Raw genomic sequence first — 20622 nt, 5'->3', positions numbered from 1 at the left:
TTTTTAATTAAAGTTTAAGTATTATTTGAAGGCTTGAACAGACAGCTTAAGACAACTCAATGCAGCCTGATTTCTCAATAGGGTCACCACATTAGAAAAGTCATTCCTCCTTTGAGTCGTTTCAAGTTAAGTAGTTGAAATTGGAGGACCTCTACTCTGGTGAACTCTTTCATAAAAAAACCTGATTACTAGGGAGCTTTGAAAGATATCATCCTCCAGGGAAGGTGAGGAACCTTTGGGTAATAAGAAGCAATCATAAAATAGAACCTTGATTCATATTAATAATATATTAACAGTGCTAATCTCAACCAAAGAGAATAAGCATTTAATGCTCTTGTGCACATAAAGTAGGGAGTAATGACATGCAGTTGTCTACCAGTAATCCCCTACGCAGCAGGAAACCAAGTGAAGATGGAACACATTAGTGTTATTAATTTTTAATATAAAACAGTGCAATGTTCCTCAGTGATGTATGTGGTGTGTTGTACACATGAGAAGTTGGTGACTAGCACTGAGGTTAACAATACCTTCCCCTACCAAGTCATCCCTATTTTAACTTGCTCAAATGCAGGTCAGTAGATCAATTTTAAAAGACAGAAATGACCATTTTGGTCTGCTGAGTCAGAGCATCCTCAAGAAACAGAGATGAAGAAATCATATCTGGAACACACATGACTTGCGTTAGGTAACAGTTGTGCAGCACACAACACAAAGTCATAGCACACTGAATGGGCTCAGATGTTCAAGTTTAGAAGATTCACACAAAAACAGAGAACACCAATCTCCTCATGACCTTTGATGCTTGGGATAGATGGGAAAGATAACATGTGAGAAACGCCACATTCAGCAGTATCATCCCATCCTCTCCTTAGAGCTTTTCCATCCTATCCTTAGATGACTGCCACACAGCCTTTTCTCACACTGACTCTACCCAGGCTCCAAGCTCAAACCATTCTCCTTCTCCAAAACTGCCCTCCTGTGAGACATGCTCCTTTGCTTGTAGGATGCAGGCAAACTCCTGCTTTAATTTTTAAATTAAACAGTCCTACACAGTTATTAGCTCATATTGCCAAAAATCAAGACTGTCACAGATACCAAGAACCAGTTTGGGGTATTTTGATTTAACAAAAAATTATTATTGCTGTGTTGGATGTTTTATTGAACCAACACGTGTGAGAACTTTCTCCATATTTCCCCTGTGAGACTTGGCTTTTGTGCACAAACACACAACATTGCAGTCATTCACCCTCCCTCACACCTCCACAACAGTGATTCAGACAGCAGAGAGGTGGGAAAGACTCAGAATTAATTGCTCTTGTATAAAGTCTTTTATCAATAATGTACATTGCTGTTTTCTCCTCCCTACTGCAGTAAGAGGTTAGTTTTTGTAGATCTTCAGTGTCATATCCCATTTTTCGACAGTAACAGGCATATAGCCCCAGCCCAAGTCAAGGCAGTCACACTCACCTGCCAAAATAGAGGCGTGCCTGGCAATCAGGGTTTCTGAAATGTAGCTGGAACCAAGTCACTCTCACACTACCTCCGCCCTCAAAGAGGCCTTTAATCACAGCATCTCAGCAACAGGAAAAAGCTAGTACAGAGCTGAGAGACTGGAGGAAAATTCCACTTGATACCAATCCACCAGAACTGAGACTGTTTCTAAATTAATTGACCTTTCCTCATCCACCACTCTCACTTTGTCGGTCTGCTTCCCTGCACTCTGGTGCCAGAAATCCTGTGAGATGCTACTTTGTAGGTTTCCAAACATAAAGAAAATCAATGGAAAAACCACCCAACTAAATCTGATAAACCTGGCAAAACACCTAATTCCAGTAGACAAGACACAGCCTTACAGAGGTTTTGCCCTTTGTAAGAATGACTTGTGTACCATGAACTCCAATGGAGAGCCAGATACTTGTTAAGAAAGTGACAGAAACAAACAGTAAGAATACAACCAGCTATCAAAAGCAGGTTGCAATTCTATTCTAAGTTGCAGATACAAAGCTTAGTCTTTAAAAGTCATTCATAGGCATCCAAAAATTTAATTAAAACCATATCTACATTTGGGTACATGATTTCATCATGTATTTGAGCCAGTTTAAAGCATTAACTTCCCATTTCTCTAAAGTTTCAGCTTCTGGTTTTAACTGTCTTCAGCAGTTGCTTTTTACCCTACTTTCTATTAAAGGTGAAAATAAGCAGCAGAACATGCCTGAAAAGAAGTTTCAACGTTACACTGTTTGCATTTCCATGGGCCAAGTTAAATATGAATAGCCATTCTGAAAAATCTGTTCCACTTTATGTTTACACCTTAGTTTAGACAAGAACAACTTGCCCAGGAAGACACACCCTTACATGAAACTATTATGCAAGTGATAGACATTACCCAGAGCTACAGCCATCTGCAAAGGCGAGACCAAAGCTCCACCTCCCTTCTCCTTGGACAGGAGGATATTTTACACTTGCAGCAGCAATACACTTAACACAAGAGAAGCAATAAGATGCTTTCTGAAGCTCAAAGTTTCATTACTTACCCTGACAGTTTTGTAATTGTTAGTTCTAACAACAGGATTTAGAAGACCACAGCCAAATTTGTACAGTATATTGAAACTACAGGGTTTTTCTTCACATTTGCAATACTCAGAGAAGCGCTGTTTTCTCTCAAGATCTTCACAGCATCACTACCACTCAGCTCCTGAAGCAATGAATTTCACAGGTTAACTATTTATTACAAAATACTTTTAAACAATGCAATTTTCCAAGGTAAATAGGAGCAAGGCTTAGTTCCCACCCTAAGGGGATGGGTGCCTCAGAAAAAAGTTTAATTGGAGCAGGTTTCACATTACTGGGCAAGGTAAAAGGACGGATTGTTTTTCATTTTATCATTCATAAGCAGACATTGAACATGGGTCAAAAAGAATAGCGCTCTACTCTCCTTTATCACAAACTTACTGCTACAGGTTTTGCATGTATGCAAGTGCTATTTTGTTGACAGAAAAACTCTTTAAAAAGTAGGCAACAGAGCAGCACCCTTCAGAACAGGGGGCTTGAAAGAACAGGAAGCTTCTAAGCATCAAGAAACCATCAAGCCTTGTCAGCCTCCCAAGTGTCAAATTTTGACTGTAAATTGATTGGAAAGGGAAGAGTAGAACAAAATGAAAGGCTTTTACTCTTCACAAAGACAATGGAGACGTTGTACTGCAGCGTGGCTGCAGCAAGGGCCTCTACCGTGGAGAGGCAGCTGAGCCAGAAAATGCAGCCCCCTCCCCTCCCTACCTTCGAGCTCTGACATCTTTGGTGTTAACAACTCCGTTGCTGTGGAAACCAGACTGCTTTTGACAAAGCCACATTGACTAAAAGCAACATGTGGGAAAATGGAATAAGGCCCTGAGAGAAATTAATCCTTTTCAAAAAAAAAAAAAAATTAATACATTTTTGGTTAAAAGCGAAGCAAGTAAAGGATAGTAAAGGATTTCTCATCATTAGAGCTACAGGCAAGGATAACACTGGTAGCTACGGCAGTACCGAATGCCAGGCCTCGTGGCACTGCAAATGGGATTTTAAGGACTCTTCATCCCTGATATATACGGTATGCTTGATGCTAAGGGGTACACAGGAGTCCCACGCAGAACACAGGTGTGTGAGGCAGCTGCTCCCTAGCCAGTTTTTAACTGCTCTCCTTTGAAAACAAAAACAAAAACCAAATCCAAATCCACCCCACAGTATAATAGAAACCAACTGCAGTTACAAATCACTACTCAAGTGCTTTCATAAGGGCTTACAGCTGATTCACACCTAGGCAAACTCCTCGCCCCAGCCAAAATTTCACCACACAAGAAAGTTCAGTGGATGAAGAGCATGAGTCACTCCAACCCCTACCATTTCCAAACAGTTTATATATTTTATAAGTGCCATCCAAAAAAAACAACAAAAAAGTCTTTTTCTGAGCTCTCCCCTTGCAATGGGCTTAATAAATCCATCCTCAGCCCTCGCTGACTCCACTGAGCTGCCTTAGGGCCTGTTACTTGGAACATCAGCATACTTAAGAAAGTATTCAAGGAAAAAAAAAAAAAATCCTGGGAAAAAGCCCATGGAGAAGAGCCAGAGTTTCAACTGGCAAGACTTAAGATCTGTGAACAGTGCAACTTTAATAAGATTGGCTCCTTAGCCAGCACATCTGAAATTACTCGTAAAGATGGCACATTCAGGGTGGTTTGTTTTGGTTTTTTTTTAAGTAAATTCAGCAAGCAAACTTTTCTGGAGGAAAAATTAATTTTAGACACATTTAATATTTGCTTTTTCTCTTAAAACAGGCCATGAAAGCTTCAGTGCAAAATGCCATACATTACAAAGATCCAGGAACTAGGAGGCCACGTGTGATTTACATGCTGAGCAAGAATTCTCTCCCCCTTTACTCCTGAGGTATTAAAATGCTGGAGCACTATAGCTTAATCTCAATTACGGAGCTTTGAATCATCTTAAGTACTTAGGAAGCCTGTATAAAATACCACAATCCATGCAGTTTGTACACTCTAATCCAGACAGACCACACCACCAGCTTTCACTGGCGATGATGGAAAGAAGTTCTCACGGTTTTCCAATTAAGTAAACAAGTCATCTACTCTCCACCTCCAACACCAGCCACATCTCTGCCACTTTGCTTTTCATGAATGTCACCACGTCTTCTTACAGTATAAGAGCCACAACACAAAAGAGTTCAAACTCCACTGTACTGAAAGAAATGAGGATAGCTATGCAGACAGCTATACTGTTGCTATTAGAATATTACATGCGATCCTAAAGTCTGGCATTCTAAAGACATATTTAACATGGAAAAATTCCATAATAAAGAAACATATGGACATCATACGAGAAATATGAACTTCTTCAGGGTCAAGCAAATAGTAACTACAAAAACATCGAGGGATGAAAGATGTTGCATACGATTATGTAAATAAATCAATGACGGTATTTTTTTTAGAAAAAATAATCACCATATACAGTTAAGAGATTAACACAAAACAGTCTTTATATGCAAGAGATTCATCTAGTAACTTTCTCAAGTTCACATTGGCTCTTGCTCCCAATGACAGTGACATCTCTCTTCTCTATGCTTCCCATGAATTTATCACAGCATGAAGATAATCTCTTTTTTCTGCTGAGACTTAACTGGCAGCAAGCTATCACAAGAAGTCATTTATTCTCAGACCAGGCTGCTCTTACAGAGGGTGCTACCACAGACAGGGAAAAATGTACTAAGGGAAAAAAAAGACACGTGTAAGCTGTGACATTCAGGTGTGGCCTTGATGCTTCCCAAATTACACAAGATGATACCAGGTTTTTCCAGTCTGGGCATCTCTCTAGATGGTATTACCATAAGTAAATGAGGCTGAAGCACACTTGTCTTGTAAATGAACTTTAAAATTCTTGCTTATTGTTCCCTTGCACTAAAGCTGATTTGCAAAATCCAGGTATCTGTAATGAGACTCCCAGCTAGCATGAATCAGGCAGATTTTACTTCAGTTAAATGGAATAGGAGGATTTAGACTCTAAAGGAAGGAGGGAGAGACAAAGAGAAGGGTCTTCTAGTCCAAAGAGGGTGTCAAGGGATTAGTCCTGTCTGATGGATACGCACATGGGCTCTCCCTTTAAGCACTTTCCTCACAGTTGAAATAAGATATTTATCTATAACACTTTCTCAGATCTTTGAACCTGGGTGAAGGCAGGGGAACACACCTTGATCTTCCTGAGCTTTGCTGCTACACAAATCAGGTTATAACTTGTGCCAGCTTGCTAGTAGACTGAAAGAGAGCACAGAAGGTGCAAAGTTGCATCAACATAGTTTTGTTTTTTCCAAGATGACTTAATGGTTTAGAGCATTTGCCTTTCTGTTTGCACTTTATGGGCTTAATGAACTGCCATTAAACCTAGGAAGAACTTACTACACGTGGTTTTATTATTTCAGACCAAGCCCATCTTTTTTTTTTTTTTTTTAAATTATTTGCTGTATTTCAAGTAAGGAGAAGACCAGTCAAGAATGTCAGATCTTCAAAGTAAATTGATAAAGTCCACCTTTTTTAAATTAACTAGTCCAGCTGACACTCTGGAAGGTGCCATTCTGGCCTAAATACGTACAAAGTGCTGAAATACTCAGGTCTTGAATGACTCACTGGTTTAAAAACAATTCTTGTAGCAGTAGAAACGACCCACTTTTTAATCGACTGAATGTTATTTTAGGTATTTTATGCATATTTACATAATACTTACCAAGATTGGCACTGAAGGATAAAATTCAAGGACCAGTCTCATGCTATCCATATTTTAGGTACTCCTCCGTACACTGGGGGCTGCCATTTAACTAGAACTTTTCTGAACTCGTATTCATTCTACACCGTATCTGGCTTTGATCTACAACACATAGCTCCTGGAGTTTATTACTCATACTCAGCTGTGTTACTGACACTGAATTTACTGTAGCATGAGATAAACCAGTAAAAATAGGCTGCAGGAAACATGGTAGGTAAGAGGGAACTACAAAATACTTCACTAGAAAGTGCTAATTTCCTCCTGAAACATACAATCACTTCAGTAAAGCAAGAGCTCCTTCATCCTGCACAAAACCTAACCAACAATTACACTTGGTTCCCCTGAATTCCCACCACAGTTCTAGCTTAGTACAACATTATTCTTCCTTATTCTAAAAATGTGAAATGTTTCATTCCTAATCTGGCATAATTTTCTTCTCTTCTAAAAATGCAATCTATAGCATCTAAGAAGCTTGTTAACCTTTTCTATTCTACAATCAATCATCAGCCTACAATAACCTTCACTTTCACTGTACCCATTGCCTTCTCCACTGCTGCATTCTTTCCCTTGATCATCATCTTATTTCAGGCAATAAACAGGGTATTTTAAAAGTATCAGCTATTTAGATAACTTGCAAAACAAATACTTTGGACTGTACAGTCTCCCATTTGTGAACAATCATGACCTGACTTCAGGGTATGCTAACTGAAAACAGACTATCCAGCAATTAGCTTATGCGATACAGCATTATTTAACATAATCAGAAACACTGAGTGAGAGGCAGAAACGTCGCTCAAGACTAAATTAAGGTGATGCAGAATGACTATCTTTCTCCACAGCGACTCCACTTTGGAAAGCAGAAGAACATTCTCTATATAGTCCTATGCGTGGTTTCCAAGAACCATTTCAGGAATGATTTTTTTGCAAAATTTCTTTCTCCGTTACCTTCTTTCCTTCCTTCTGAGCACAAAGTTATGCTAATACTCTTACAGATAACAGTAGAGCCTCCTACTTATGATTATCATTTATATCATTCACCAAAAGTTCCTTAAATCTAAAAGGCCAGGAGCCTGCTCATTTTTGTGTTTGCTTTTTGCTTTATTTAACATTTGGGCTTCACCTATTTGCCTTCATATCAGCAAGTCTTGTGCACTGTCCTGTTGGCACTTAGCAGCACAGGACATTTTCCATGAGGTAGGGTCATGGCTTAACTCACTATTTATTGTAGAGGATATGACCTATGAACTAGCAGGTCCATTCATATATACTCCGCCTTAACCTATAAGTCTCAGATGACTGGAAGGCAGCTGCAGTATACGGCACACATGCACAGTGCTTAGGGGAGAAGCACTTTACAGCTGCTGTACTGTTATTCAGGAGAGTTTTCACACCAAAAGTACCAATACACCCATAACCGAGGTACTTCATTTTCCTGAAGTTCCAACAGTCTTTGTTTTGCTGCTATGCCTGAATTGTCCTTCCTTTTCTTCTCCTGGAAAGAAGCAACATCTGTTTACTGAAGGCAAACAGTATGTCAAGGACAGGTAACACATCCTGAATCAGTACCCCATCAGAACACTTTCTAGCTCTCTTTTCTTGCTCCCAACTCTATCTGAGCCCTTTCTACCATCTTTCACAAAAATAAAGTAGGTCATCAAATCCATTGAAATATTATTTTGACACCACTTAACAGGAATTTGTGCCAAAAAAAAGGAAGAAACAGAAGTAAGGGAAAAAGAAAGAAAGAACAAGGAACTGTATGTTGGGGTTTTTTTAATGGGAGGCAAGTCCCGGAGTCCACATTTATCCTCGCAGGTAGTCAGCTATTTTGGTCCCCTCCTCTCCCTAAAAACAGTGAGGAGTGTGAAAAACAGCAGAGAACACTCAGTCTGATGACAGTGTTAAAGGAATGGAGGTTAAATTTTAGCCCCAGAAGGTAAAGCGAACAGAAGGGGGCAGGCTGGCAAAGAAGAGATAAAAATAGAAGAGTGACTACACTTCACTTGACTGCTATTTCTGGATCAGCCATGGAAAGAGATCTGAGAAGGTTTTCGATTTGCAAGGGAGAGACAGACTAAAACATAGCTACCTTCCAGAAGGCCACAGTCCTGCACTGCAGTTTTGTTTATGCTTCTACTTTTCTAAATCCATGCATTCTCACTATTCGGAAACAGTGCTGTTCAGCCAAAATGTCATTACACATCTAAGTGAGTAACCAGATTAGATTTTCTGGAGCAGGACAGCAATGCGTGTGGCATTTCAATCTAACAGAAACAAAGCTGACAGCACATTGTAAAAGTGTGTAGCAAATCACAATGCCAAGCAGAGTAAACTAAGCCACATAATACTTTAGGAAAATAACCAAAGCCCTGTAGTGTCTCTGAGAGGATGTCTTGTGTTTTCTCACTCTAAAATGATTAGTGAAATTCTAACTAGTTACAGTTACAGACACAGAATAAAGACGACAACAGGGACCTCCCAATTACAGTATGTAGTGCTTGACTGACACATGGCTCTGGCGATGAATGTTTCTGCCTGTTTGAGTCCTTTCCTCCTGAGTATCTCAGTTAAAATTCCTTCCATTGAGTAATTTCTGTCCAGATCCTGGCTGTGCTGGCTTTGTTCCCATATAAAAGAAAACCTGCAGGCAGAAAGCAGTGCCATCTGCCAAGTCAGAAGCTGCTTTAATGGGCAAGTTTGGTGTGAAGGGGGACAGACTATTACGCTTTATCTTCTGCAGCAGGAATGATGTTTTTCCTTTCCCAGGAGTAAGTTACAGTGAGCACACTCGCGCCTGAAGTATTTGTCCACAAATACATGTAGATCTCAATGGATACTGCACGAGCAACCTCCCGGAAAAAAAATCCATCCAGCATCCCTTTTTTCCTGTTCAGCTTGAAATTCAATCTTTACAGTTCTCTTTACCTGTCAGACCAGTTGTTTTTTTCTGTGACAGCTTCATCAGCCTCCACTTTCTATTCCTGTAAGTGAATGATAACCCCGCCATCACACCTAGGAAGCATGAGCAGTGGCAAGGCAGAAACGCCAAGGCCCTATTGTCCCTACACAGAGAACTCTGCACTGAAGCTGTTTCTGAACACTTTTTTTTCCAAGTTTCTTGTCCCTTTTCCATAACTGTTTTGACTGAATGGTTTGCTCTGAAGTCTCATCTGGAGCAGGTTTGGGACTTGCGTGGCCCAATTCAGGTTTCAGGAGAAACAACAGAAAAACTTCCTCTGAATATTTTCATCCTTGCAAATATCTGCAGGGCTAGGAAAAGATCTTTCTATTCTTACCAATTAACCAAGCACAGTTTTTATCCTTCCTTGTTGGGTAATCTTCTCATTAGACCATCTTTGGAGAGAATAGCCGATTCTCTCTGGGCTGCTGGCAGTTTTACTTAATTGCATATTTAACTTTTTATTCAGTACTTAAACTCGTAACGATAAGAAATACATACAGGCAAGCAGCAAACTATTATCTGCCATTTAAACTCCCTAGAGAACTCATAAACACCTTAATATTTCTGTCCCTTTCAGAAGAGAAGTGCACACATTCCAAAGCTGGGGGGGAAGGACAACAAACGCATATATAATGTAATTTCAGTGATATATTAGCCACTACTGACAAAACTCCAGTTCAGGAAGGGGGTGTGTGCTTTGGTCCTTAATATATTTTAAAAGTTCTGAAAAATATCAGCCAACTCAATCAGTGCTAAACAGAAACCGGTATTAGAAGATCTACTATCAGTTTCTCCTCCCCATCAGGCAGAGGACATTCTGTCAGGGCACAGCAACTTTACCTCTCTTCTCCCATTCCCCAACTCTGAGCGCTGAATTAAAAAATTATTTTACAGATGCTAGTATCCATAGGAATGTATTTCCTATTCGATTCCAGGGCTACAGAATTTGCTCTGGAGCACACTTGTTGCCACTGGCTTGTGCTCTGGAATGTCAACTTATATTTTAAAATGCTTCCAGCCCTTATGACTGCAAAACCTTTGAAGTATGAATGGTATACAATCAGCAACAAAGCTGCTGAATTCTTCAGAAACAGCAGAACAGCTTCAGTATTAACTATTATCCTTCATCACAGTATGCTAAGTATAGAAATTAATGTTGACAGCACTTCAGAAGGCTCTGATTAATGGATCACCTCAGAGTTGTAAAAACCTGACACTCCCCTATGCAGGCGCAAAACCCCAGTACTTCCAGTTTGTTTGCCAAAACCTCCAGTTTCCCCATGATAAACTTCTGTGAGTCAGCTACGTGAAGCTAATACAAAAAATAGTGTGATAAAGAAAATGAGAGCGTTGGAAACATGTGAATTAGTCACCATGTTATTGTATTATAAGCTTTTCTAGTTCCTCTATCAAAAATCTTTTCAATGCACAAAGCTACCAGATATTTCCAGTCTGTTCTATCAAAGTGCAAAGGCTTTGCTGCGGATAGCAGTTCCAGCTTAGTAAGACCATACCCAGACCTTGGCAGACCTTCCAGCTGACCACTAGCAGATTTGTCCTGCTGTCAGCAAACACTGAGTGTGAGGTTTAAGAAAAGGAAGGGTACCTGAAAGCCTTCTAGACATCCCACTAATCAGATTAACACCAGCAAGGACTCGGTAACATTCCTAAGTAATTCTCATGACAATTGCTTTAGCTGGTTTTCAGTCTTACCATACAGAATCATCCTGGTTCTCATTTGAGCTGCTTTTTTTTCTAACCACGTGGTTTAAAAGCATCAGGGGAATCTTCAAGTTTAAAAGCTGCAGAGCAAAAGGCAGGTAAACTTTATGTTCTCTAATGAATGGTTATCGCTCCATTTATTTAAGTGGCACTTATCACCATAAATATCTACTAAACTTACTTGCCAATACTGGTGTAATCAGTGCTTTCCCAGGTAATAACCTTGCGTAAATGAATTGCAAACACAAAGAGGACAATAAGTGAGTAAACAACTAGAAATGCCCTTTAAGAAAAGTCTTCAAAGGGAGGAAAGCCTGAAGACCAATGAACATTTAAATACTTCCCAGTTTAGGCCCATTTCATTACACAAGATCCAAAATAGTTTCCTTCCCAAGTATTGCATAATATGTTCATTCAAAATCTAGCAAGCTTTCTCACAGAACATACCAAGACACTGTTCTCTCCCCCACTTTTTTGTGTTTTAAATATGAACACGAGAATTTCATAGCTGATAACATTCTTCTGGAAACTCACATAGAATATTCTGGAAAAGACTCAAGTTTGAACAACAATGTTGTAAGTAACAGCAAGCGTCTCCACATATTCAAATTCTTCATGCAGCAATCTCTGTGAAATGTAAGCAACAGAACAAGTAGCTTTTACAGGGCTTTGGAAGTGAACTCTGGCCAGCAAACCATAAATAAGGAAAAAAAGAAAAAGGCTACATACCTTCAAAGCACATTTCTGGCCTGTCTCCTTGTTGAAACACTCCAGTACTTTGCCATTGATTCCTAACCCTAGCACCCGTTTGGAGAGTTTGTAGTCATCCGTAACTGCATGTTTTTTTATCTCTAGTTTGACATGGGCTGCTCCCCCAGGCAAGGATTTCACGCTGCACTTGCTATCCACGTGACTCTCTGGCTGGGATTCCTGTTCACCTTCACTTTGTTCCATATCAGGGAAGAGTCTGAGATGACAGAGATACCCCACAGGGAATCTGTTGGGTATCCTCAGCAGAGTCCTTCCTCTTAGATGATCAAACCCAGTGCTTCAAACAGTCCATTTGCTTGCCATTTAGTCCTGAGTAAAAATGAAAATGTGTGTTAGTAACTGATGTGAACTAACCGTTCTCTCACCTAACCACTTTTCTCTCTTCCATTCTTAAGAAGATAACCAGGCGCTAGAGAGACCAAAAGTGGAGGTTCACCTCCGGAAAGCACACTTTGTTTAGCTTTACACACCAGTCACCCCAGTTCCAATATACACAGCCATCAGTCCACAGTTATAAATGACTGCTTTTAGTGCAACAAGTGCCTGCACTGAGTCTTGGACTAAAGTCTTACTCAGCTAAGCTCTGTACAACAGAACAGAGATGGCCTCTGCTTCAAGGAGCTCATCAACCTGCATCAACAACTTGTTGCCTCTACGTTTTGTGTAGAAATCTCCACAACGGTCCCCTGCCTCATCCCGATGCTCCAAGTTATGCAAGAGAACCATGAATACCTGGATTAAATCCCAGAGGGGCACCGCCCAGGCAGGCATCGGACCTGGTGCTGGGCGAGCACTCACCAAATTGACACGGTCCACAGAGCAAGGGGCAGGTGCGGCATTACTTAGGGGACCATCGAACCACCCAAGAACTCGGGTACGCGCAGGTGCAACGGCATGGCTCCCAAAGCCAAGGAGCTGCCTGACACCACTGGGGACCAGAGGGCCTCTCAGGAGCGCAGCCCCGGGGGGAGGTACCGGTGCCAGGGCCTCCGAGGCCCGTTAACACGGCTGAGCCCCGAGCGGGCAAAGTGCCACGGGGAGACTGCGGGCCGTTCCTCACGCCGGGGGGGGCTGCCGGGCCCGAGGCCTGCCCTGCAGACAGCCGCCCTGGGCGAGGGAGCAGCTCCCTCAGTGCGGGGCAGCGGGGCGGCTCCCTCAGCCCCCCGCACTGCGAGGCGGAGGGCGGGAAAGCCCCGAGGCGGGAAAACCCTGAGGTGAAGTGAGGCGAGGCGAGGCGGGCCCCACGGCGCGCAGGGGGACGACGACGACGGCGGCGGGGGGACCGCCGGGGCGGTAGCGGAGGACGGTTACCTGCCTGTGGCGGCGCGGCGCGGCCCCAGCCGAGGCTTCCCGGTGCGGAGTCCCGGAAGGCGGGGTCTGCCTGGGCCCGCCCCGACGCCCTGGGCAGGTGCGCGCCGCCTCCCCGCTGCGCTGAGGGGAAGCGGGCGGCGGCGGGGCCCGGTGCGGCCCGACCCCGGGGGAACCTCCGGTTCCCCCGGGGTCGGGCCGCACCGGGCCCCGCATGGGCTGAAGGGGGGAGCGGGAGGCCCCAGCCGGAGCTGCCTCATTCCCCACCCCCCCCCCGCCCCGCGGCTGCGTGGGGCAGAGCGGGCGGTGCCCGGCGGCAGGTTCCCCGGGGAAGGGCGAGCGGCTGGTGGGGCACATCCCCTGCGTCGGGCGGTGTTTTTTTTAAGGCACCGGCCACGTTATTCATTTACCGGGAGAAACGGCCCTGCTGGAGGGGGGAGCGGTGGGGGACGAAGCTGCCGCGGCGGCTCCGGGCTTGTGCCGCAGCGCGCCCGCGCGGTGGCGGGGAGGCCCGGCCCGGCCCGGCCCGGCCCGGCCCGCAGCACCGCCGGCCCCTTCCCCCCGATCGCTCGTTTTAGGAGGGGAAAGGCTTGATACGTTCACTCCAAACCCTGTTTTAAACAGTAAGGCTATGGAGCAAAGCCTTGAGACTCGATACTGGACAGACTATGATCCTTCAGGCGCTATGGCTACCGAAATCGTGGGTGCTGTTATTAAAGGCAACCTTTTCTGCCAAATAAGCAGTCGGTATTTCTTTGCACTTTTATATGCACAGTCAGGATATTAAAAGTGATGGTTCCCACAGCAACTGTCGCTCATCGCTGGTGCACAGAGTGTAGTTACAGGGATGTGAAATGCTGAGTTTTTCCTACATGTGAAGATGAGTCATGCATTGAAACGGAGCTGTATTTGTATCACTGGGAAGAGCTTAAAGTTCACATGCTTTACGAGTTAAAAATATATTTGTCATTTTACATAACATAATGGCATCTGGAGTTCTAGCGGTTAGGGAAATAATTAAAAGGGCTAATGAGTCCTTTCTCCAAGGGATAAAAAGTAGTTCAGCTTCGCAGGATGCAGATCTGCAGTCTATCGCCGTGTGATGTGACGCTACAGCTATTCTGCCTCAGGTTTCCCTTCCAGGCTTTCAGCAGTTCAGCCGCTGAAGGGCCTGGTCCCCTGATTCAGTTCACCTATTCTGGGCTAATCAAATCCCAGAGGAACACAGCTATTTCCAACCTTTCCTTCTCAGGTTTGGCTTCCAGCATTCTTAGGCTTTGCACCACCTCCCACTGTGGCAATCTCAGGGAAACGTATACATAGCTGTAAGCTCCCAGGTTGCAAACCTTCAGTAACGCCGTTCCGTAGTCAGCAGCTTGCTCTTCCTTCCCGTGGCTTCTGCCTGTATTTGCTGTTTTATTCGTCCTGGATGGTAATTTCCTTCTCTTTGAAGAGAGGGAACTCTAGTCGTCTTCTCAGCTCACGGTCACTGGGGGCCAGACCCTTCAGAAAACTTCTAAATCTCTCAGCTCTCTCCTGTATTTTATAATTTGAGAAATACACTCGCTCACACTGATTTGTAGCTCCCATTCCCAGCCCCACTTCTGATCTTTCCATGTAACTCTCACACAAAAGTCTATGGCTGACCAAAGCAAGCAGAAGTTACAACGGCTAGCACGTTAAAGCTAACAGAAGGCAATTTATGGCCCTATTCTGGGAAATATTAAATGTTGCAAAAATTCCAAACAGATGCCTATTTAAGGGGTTGCTATTTTTTACAGAGTGTGTCAGAAGCAAAGAATTTCATTAAGAAATTATGACTCTCTCTAACTATTCCAAGAATGAGTTTCTACAGAATAAGCTTTGTGTGGAACGAAAGGAGGAAAGATGAGGGAATAAGACAGGATTCTTCTGTGTGAAGTTAGTTGGTTCTACACATCTCAGTTACGAAAGTCTCCCGCTGAGAAGAGTTCAACTGGTAGGATACAAAACACATTTTTCAAGTCACTGCTTGAAACGATATCTTGCTGAAAGCTACGCTTGTTTGGGTTCACTGCTCGATATTGTCTACGTATGCTCTTAGCAAAGTTCACCGTTTTACCAGCAACCAATAAGAAGTTTAAACAGGGCAAAGACCTTAAAAATCCAGTGTGAATCATGGTTAATAAGGCCTTACACCAACCCTCTGCTAATTTCACCCACCATAAACTCTGAAAAAGCCTTTCCAGCACCAGCCCAAGTATCAAATAGCCTCACTGTACACAAGGATGACCACAGATGAGGATGAGATGAGATGCTTTTTGTGTTCATTTTTTGTCTTAGATAGGCTGTCCAAGCACAAAGCGTATCTCTACCGCAGGCAAAACACGAATATCATGTGCAGAGAATCTTCAAAACCAGTGAAAAAGGCAGTATTTTTCAATATCTAAAAGGCTTTGCAACAGAGTGTTTTAACAAGTAACAAGGTGGCAATGTGATACTGTAAGTAACAGCCAAAAGTATCCTGTGCTTTTGTACTAAACTTCTGAGTCTCCTCCACCGGACATCTCTTCTGATTTTGCTTAGCTTTTTGCTTTTCTTTTTATTCAGTGTTATTCCGACATGCTGGGCAGCCCCAAAGCAGTCCGGTTTGGGTGCTGCGCTAGTGAAATGACTCAGCTGTAGCGACCTGGTGTGGTGTCTGAGGTGACTGTACCTGCAAACCCGTGTTGGGTACCCACTCCGAGGTACCTGCACTTGTAAATCCACGCGTGGTTTGTACAGAGCCGAGAACATTCATTTGTGCAATATCCTTCTCTTAAGCTGCTTAAGGTTTTCTAATTTCTCTGACAAGCTCTGGGGGAGGGACAAGCATGCTGGGTCCAGGCAGACATCTTGGAGTTAACAACAGGCTTAACCGTTTAGCCCCAACACCTCTGACATCCTGAAGGCAAGCAAGAGCAGGGCGGGCACCTTGGCTGCAGTTGTACCCCTGTCTGGCCCTGGGAGCACTTCTCACAATGTCTGCTTTCAAACGTCAGTTTTAGATCTCCCTGGGAATTACATCTCATAGGATCAAAAACTTACACTGCGGATCCTGCGGCTTCTCTTTGTGCTCGCGGCAGGTCAAGCCGCGTTGGCATCCTCTGGACATACTGATGGAGGACACGCTGGCAGGCCCACTGCAGCTTATTGTGCCAGGGGACATTTTTCATTGAAAAAGACGGTTTTATTTATTTATTGATGTTTGCTTTTTGAAGTTTTAAAAAAAAACAGTACTATTACAGGATGAGAGCCCACTATGGCGAAAGTTCTTTCATCCTCGCAAAAATCCCTAAAACTGTAAATTAAATATTAATCCTGTTTTTACCAAAAATCCCCAACAGCAACAACACAAAACAACTTATTTCAAGAGAGAGTTTAGTAGCTCAGCTATGCCTTCCTTGCCCCAAACTAGAAGACTAGCTTATAGGAGAAAATAACCAAGCAATGAGGCCCTAATCTTGCAGTGAGGTTTGGGGCAGCAGCCCTGTCTCTAAGCTAGTGTGTTAACCTTGTGAAGCTTCATATTTTAGCCAGCGTGCAGTCTGGATACGCTGTTCTGATTTTGCCATGTCTTGGATATCACAGATACCCGGTTTACACACAGAGAGCACTACTGTTTAAATACAGAAGGTTAATTTTGCTATCCAACTCGATATTTTCACTGCCTTTTTGCCATGCTGTAGCAATTCAGTAACAGTAATATCTGGGATCAAAGACATTTCAGACTTTCAAATATCTCATTTCTTAACAAAAATGAAATTAAATATCTAAATTTGCTCTCATCTGAAGAGCTAGGAAAGCTGATGTCATCAAATGTTCTTTGAAGGATGGCATATTTTGGAGGATTGATACTTACCTGAATGCTACAGTTACCTGAGTTTATTTATATACAAAAGTGATTTGCACAGAAGTTAGTCCTTCGATAGCAATGTCTTGTGGAAATCAGTATCAGCTATAATAAAGAAAATATCACCATCAGCTGAAAATATAATGACTTGTTTTTCTGAAACATTGCTTCCTCTGAGCAACAGCTAGGTATTTTTTCTGGTGTTGTTACAAAAAATCCACTCTCTGGGATGCATTATATACATGTATAGATGTCAGGCTGTATGTCAGGTTGAAGTGAGGACACAGCTTTGTCTGACCGGGTGGTTGCAACAACCTTATCTCTCAGGAAGCTCTTCAGAAACTGCGTCTGTGATATTACAAGAAAGAAAGGGCAGTTCTACAGAACGATATTGTGATATGAAGAAGAAAAGAAGCTTCTTGTAGGATCTTTAGTTTGGTCTGGCATGTACACAGTGGTCTGAAACAGAGACTATATACATGTTTTTTCACCTGTCTTTCAGTTCTGCTCTGGAGGCATCTGTCTCAGACTTCTCAAAAAGAAAAAAAAAGAAGAAAGCTCAACAACAAGCCAGAAACTGAAATAGTTTCTATTACCCATACAACTAGGAAAGTTCATCAGCAAACAGCCTGGCTCCTTTCTCTCCACTGCTGAGGAAAAAACAGGTTTATAGAGCTCTTTCATAGGCAATGATGTTTACCTGATGCTTTGTGATCACCAAACTAGAACAACTTCTCTTTTATTCTCAACACCTCCTGCCCTGACCTGGCATTATAACATGGTTTCTCGGAGGAATTACAAATTCTAGCTATGAACCAGCCGCTCGTGAAGGAAGGGGAAGTCTCAAGAGCACCAGTCTCACAATCTGGAGAGCGTGTCCTAATGCCTGACTTAGTTCCTCAAGATTACGTCCTCCCTGTTCGCACATACTCAGCAGGTTATTTTTCTACAGAAATACAGAAGAGGGTAGGACAGTTGCTTTTATAACCCCGGACTCAGACACCTTATTACAGATACCTCGTCTTGGTCATCAAGAAGATTTTGGGAGGCTCCATCCCAGCTCCTCCACTAAGGGTTGCTGTTGGGGATCTTAGAGCAGAAGGAGCTCTGAGACACAGCTTATTTGCAGAGGGAGTCAGAGAGATACCGGTTGGACATTTCCATTTCAGCAGAGAAAAAAAAAGAAGACAAGGTTTTTCATAGAAGTATCATAAATCAAAAGCATCATAAATCTCCCGGTCTGTGTGCAGAATATAGTTCTTCATTTTATGCTGCAGTGGAGCACAAGAAATGAATCTCTCATTGAAAGAGATCCTGCAACTAATGGGTGTGGCAACATTGTCTGACAGTCCTGGAGTGGCCTTCCAGGCCACTCTGGAATACAATTTTTTGCAGAAACACAGCATTTGACACAAGCAGGAAAGTTCCTAACAGATGCCACACTGCAATCATCATCTAGGTCACCACATGCCAGTGAGCCTAGGGACAAGCAATATTGTGAGTTCCTTACAGTCACACCAAGGTGTTTTTTTTGTAGCCCGAAATGAAGCCCGTTGCTGTCCTGCACATCCTACTTCTGCATGGAGCCTGCTTGGATGCCCCTGCTCACCCACACGCTGGAGACTCCTCCATCGCTTCACACCAGGTTGGGAAATCAAAACCACAACAGTAAGTTCGTCACCCTCTTGTGTGTTGTTGATTACAGAGATTGGTGTGCCCTACTCAAACAAGGAGATGGCCCACCTAAACAAGGAATAGATGTTTATTATTGTTAATGTTTGTTTGGTCACATGCTATTTCTTAGGCTACAGCACAGAGTAAGGGTCAGAGATGGCCTTATGGCCACAAAGCAGCCAGAGGGGCAACTTTCTTTCAGTCTTTCATACACAAGCTTATAGTGAAGGTAAATCTAGTCTCCAGACACACAGACCTCTCTCAAGAGTTATGATTTTGGATGTCATTTTACATTTACAGCAACTCTACAAGATTATGGAAATGTCCAACTGTACAGCTGAAGGAGCGTAACTTACCCTCAGTCGAAAGGGGACTCTGGCTGCCTGTCTTCTCAAACACACATTTATCAGTAGATGGTGCTGTTGTGTTGGGGAACTTTCCTAAGGGACTAACCAGCTCACGATTTAGGGATTTTCTTACCTCCCAGCCTCTATTGTGATCCTTCTTTGGTACCTTTGATAACTAAAGCCTATCACTCAGTGATATCTCTCAACAATATTTCTTGTAGCTGCCTCTGCAATCTCCTAATTCTTCAACACTGAACCCTGGAGAGCCATTTATATCAGTATAAGCTGTGTTTAAACAACTAATTTGTTGGAAAGGCAGCAATTTATATTGACTCTGCACAGGTAACCAACTGCACAAGGCCTGGGACATTGGCAAATTGGGCACGCTGTTCTGTTTCCTACTTAGGGCATTACCATGTGCATGAGGAATGCCAATGAGGGGCAAAACGTTCAGGTAGACTGATGAAGTACTACTGAACCCTCCTGACTTAAAACCAATCACTAATTTTGTATATAAAATAGCCCAGGCATTAGCCTGAAGATTTTTTGAGGTGGACCCCTAAAAAAGTTTCCAATGAAAATGAAAGCTCCTTTCATTAATTCTCATATACATTCGATACTTCAATGTAATGGTCATCTTCTGGGTCCTGTAGGACTCATGAGGGGAGCCGCACAGATCTAGTGATTGCAGGTGGAAAACCACTGCATCAGAATGCAATGCATACTGAGTAATGTCGTGCCTGAACACCTATGCTGCTTCCACAGAGCAGAAATACAGAGCTGCCAACTGAGACCCATTTCTGCATGTGATGTTTCCACTGTACAGTTCTTCGCATTGCTTTCCTGCTCCGGAGGTACAAATGGCTACTCAAACAACAGCCTGCACACAAAGACTTTTCCAGAAGAAGATCACTAGATGGAGCCCAATTCTAAGTAAAAAAAACATGTAAAGATAGCTTCTGGGTGTCTGCACCGGGCTGCAGCACTCCTGCCTTACAGCACGCTACAGCTATGATCTCAGTGTCCCCTCCAAGGCTGCAGATGAAATGCCTTCTGAAGGTGCAGGTTAACTACAGTTTGCAGCAGACAGCAGCCACTTCCTACTCTCTAGTCCAGTTCTGTTCAAATCCATCATGCTGCTGCACCACCAACATAATAAGAGGTTTTAAATAATGCTGAATTTAGATCTGAAGGAACGGATGCATGCAAGCGTCCTCCTGCAACCCTGTGCCAGAACTGGAAAGGTAAGCCTTTCAATATCTTTGACTTGTGCTTGCTGTGCGCAGAAAAGGTGAGGATTTAAATTCCTCTCTCCCTTGCTATCCCCTCGCCTCTCCTGTGAATTTACATGTATTCAGATGAAGTCCATCTTAGGATCAGAAGCAAACTGGTCAAGGGCTGCATGCATGATGACATTCCCATCCCTCTGGATACTTAGATGGCCCTCAGCACCTCTCTCTTTGAATAGCTCAGTCTTCTTAGTAGCACTCATTACTGCACTGTCCCTGATGTAGTAAAGACAACGGATGGAAGCGTGCAGAAGGCTAACGGGCTGCTAAGTGAAACAGCAGGGCGTTAAAGGCTGAGTCAGGAGCTGAACACAGGCTTCCCGCTCTCAGGCTCATGTCCTGCCCATGAGAACATCCTTCCAACCTTGGCAT

General features: G+C 43.1%; 1 protein-coding gene across 1 annotated transcript in view; it reads right to left on the bottom strand.

Moving 5' to 3' along the window:
- The window catches only part of MAPKAPK3 (MAPK activated protein kinase 3), a 134915-nt gene that overhangs the window by 36675 nt on the left and 77618 nt on the right, over positions 1 to 20622 (bottom strand). Inside the window, exon 5 of the mRNA XM_082321588.1 lies at positions 11720 to 12070. Coding sequence (XP_082177714.1) covers positions 11720 to 11944 — 225 coding nt within the window. The 5' untranslated portion in view covers positions 11945 to 12070. The remainder of the gene's footprint in view (positions 1 to 11719; positions 12071 to 20622) is intronic.

Source organism: Platalea leucorodia (genome assembly GCF_965183815.1).
Source record: "Platalea leucorodia genome assembly, chromosome: 9".
NCBI classification, from domain to species: Eukaryota; Metazoa; Chordata; class Aves; order Pelecaniformes; family Threskiornithidae; genus Platalea; species Platalea leucorodia.
The sequence above is the reverse complement of the archived record's forward strand: the minus strand, read 5'-3'. Positions and strand labels throughout refer to the sequence as shown.